This window comes from Myotis brandtii, unplaced genomic scaffold (assembly GCF_000412655.1).
Source record: "Myotis brandtii unplaced genomic scaffold, ASM41265v1 scaffold940, whole genome shotgun sequence".
Classification (NCBI taxonomy): domain Eukaryota; kingdom Metazoa; phylum Chordata; class Mammalia; order Chiroptera; family Vespertilionidae; genus Myotis; species Myotis brandtii.
Window position 1 is genome coordinate 52,212 of NW_005371877.1, and position 459 is coordinate 52,670.

A 459-nucleotide genomic window follows, 5' to 3' on the forward strand; every position below is an offset into this window, starting at 1 on the left:
CGCGGCCTCAGGGCCGGTCACCCCCTTCCTGGGCCTGCGGGACCCCCCAGGAGGCTGCACCCGATGGCTCTGACCCTGAGTATCCCGGCCGAGGCCACCTCTGAACTCCCTGTGACGCCCCCTCCGCCCAGAGCCGCGGGGAGCCCGGGAGGGCGCAGCCTCAGCAGGATGTGGGGTCCTGCCAGCGGGTCCCTCGCTTTCCGAGTGCAACTCAACACCTGCTCCCGGAAAAGCTCAGGCTCCGAGGGTCGGGACGTCGGGGGGAGGGCAGCCCGGAGGGTGGGCTGGCCGGTCACCTGGTCACTGGGTCGTTGGGTCCCTAGGGGCGCCCCGGATGGCACATCGAATGCTCGGCCATGGCAGGCACCCTCCTGGGCGCCTCGATGGACATCCACGGAGGCGGCTTCGACCTCCGGTTCCCCCACCACGACAACGAGCTGGCGCAGTCGGAGGTAGGCG

The 459-nt window shown here is 71.2% G+C and overlaps 1 protein-coding gene across 1 annotated transcript in view; it reads left to right on the forward strand.

Annotated features, from left to right (window-relative positions):
• The window catches only part of CARS (cysteinyl-tRNA synthetase), a 22,142-nt gene that overhangs the window by 12,187 nt on the left and 9,496 nt on the right, over positions 1-459 (forward strand). The window contains exons 7-8 of the mRNA XM_014533097.1: positions 132-279; positions 324-452. Of these exons, the coding sequence (XP_014388583.1) occupies positions 132-279; positions 324-452 (277 nt within the window). The remainder of the gene's footprint in view (positions 1-131; positions 280-323; positions 453-459) is intronic.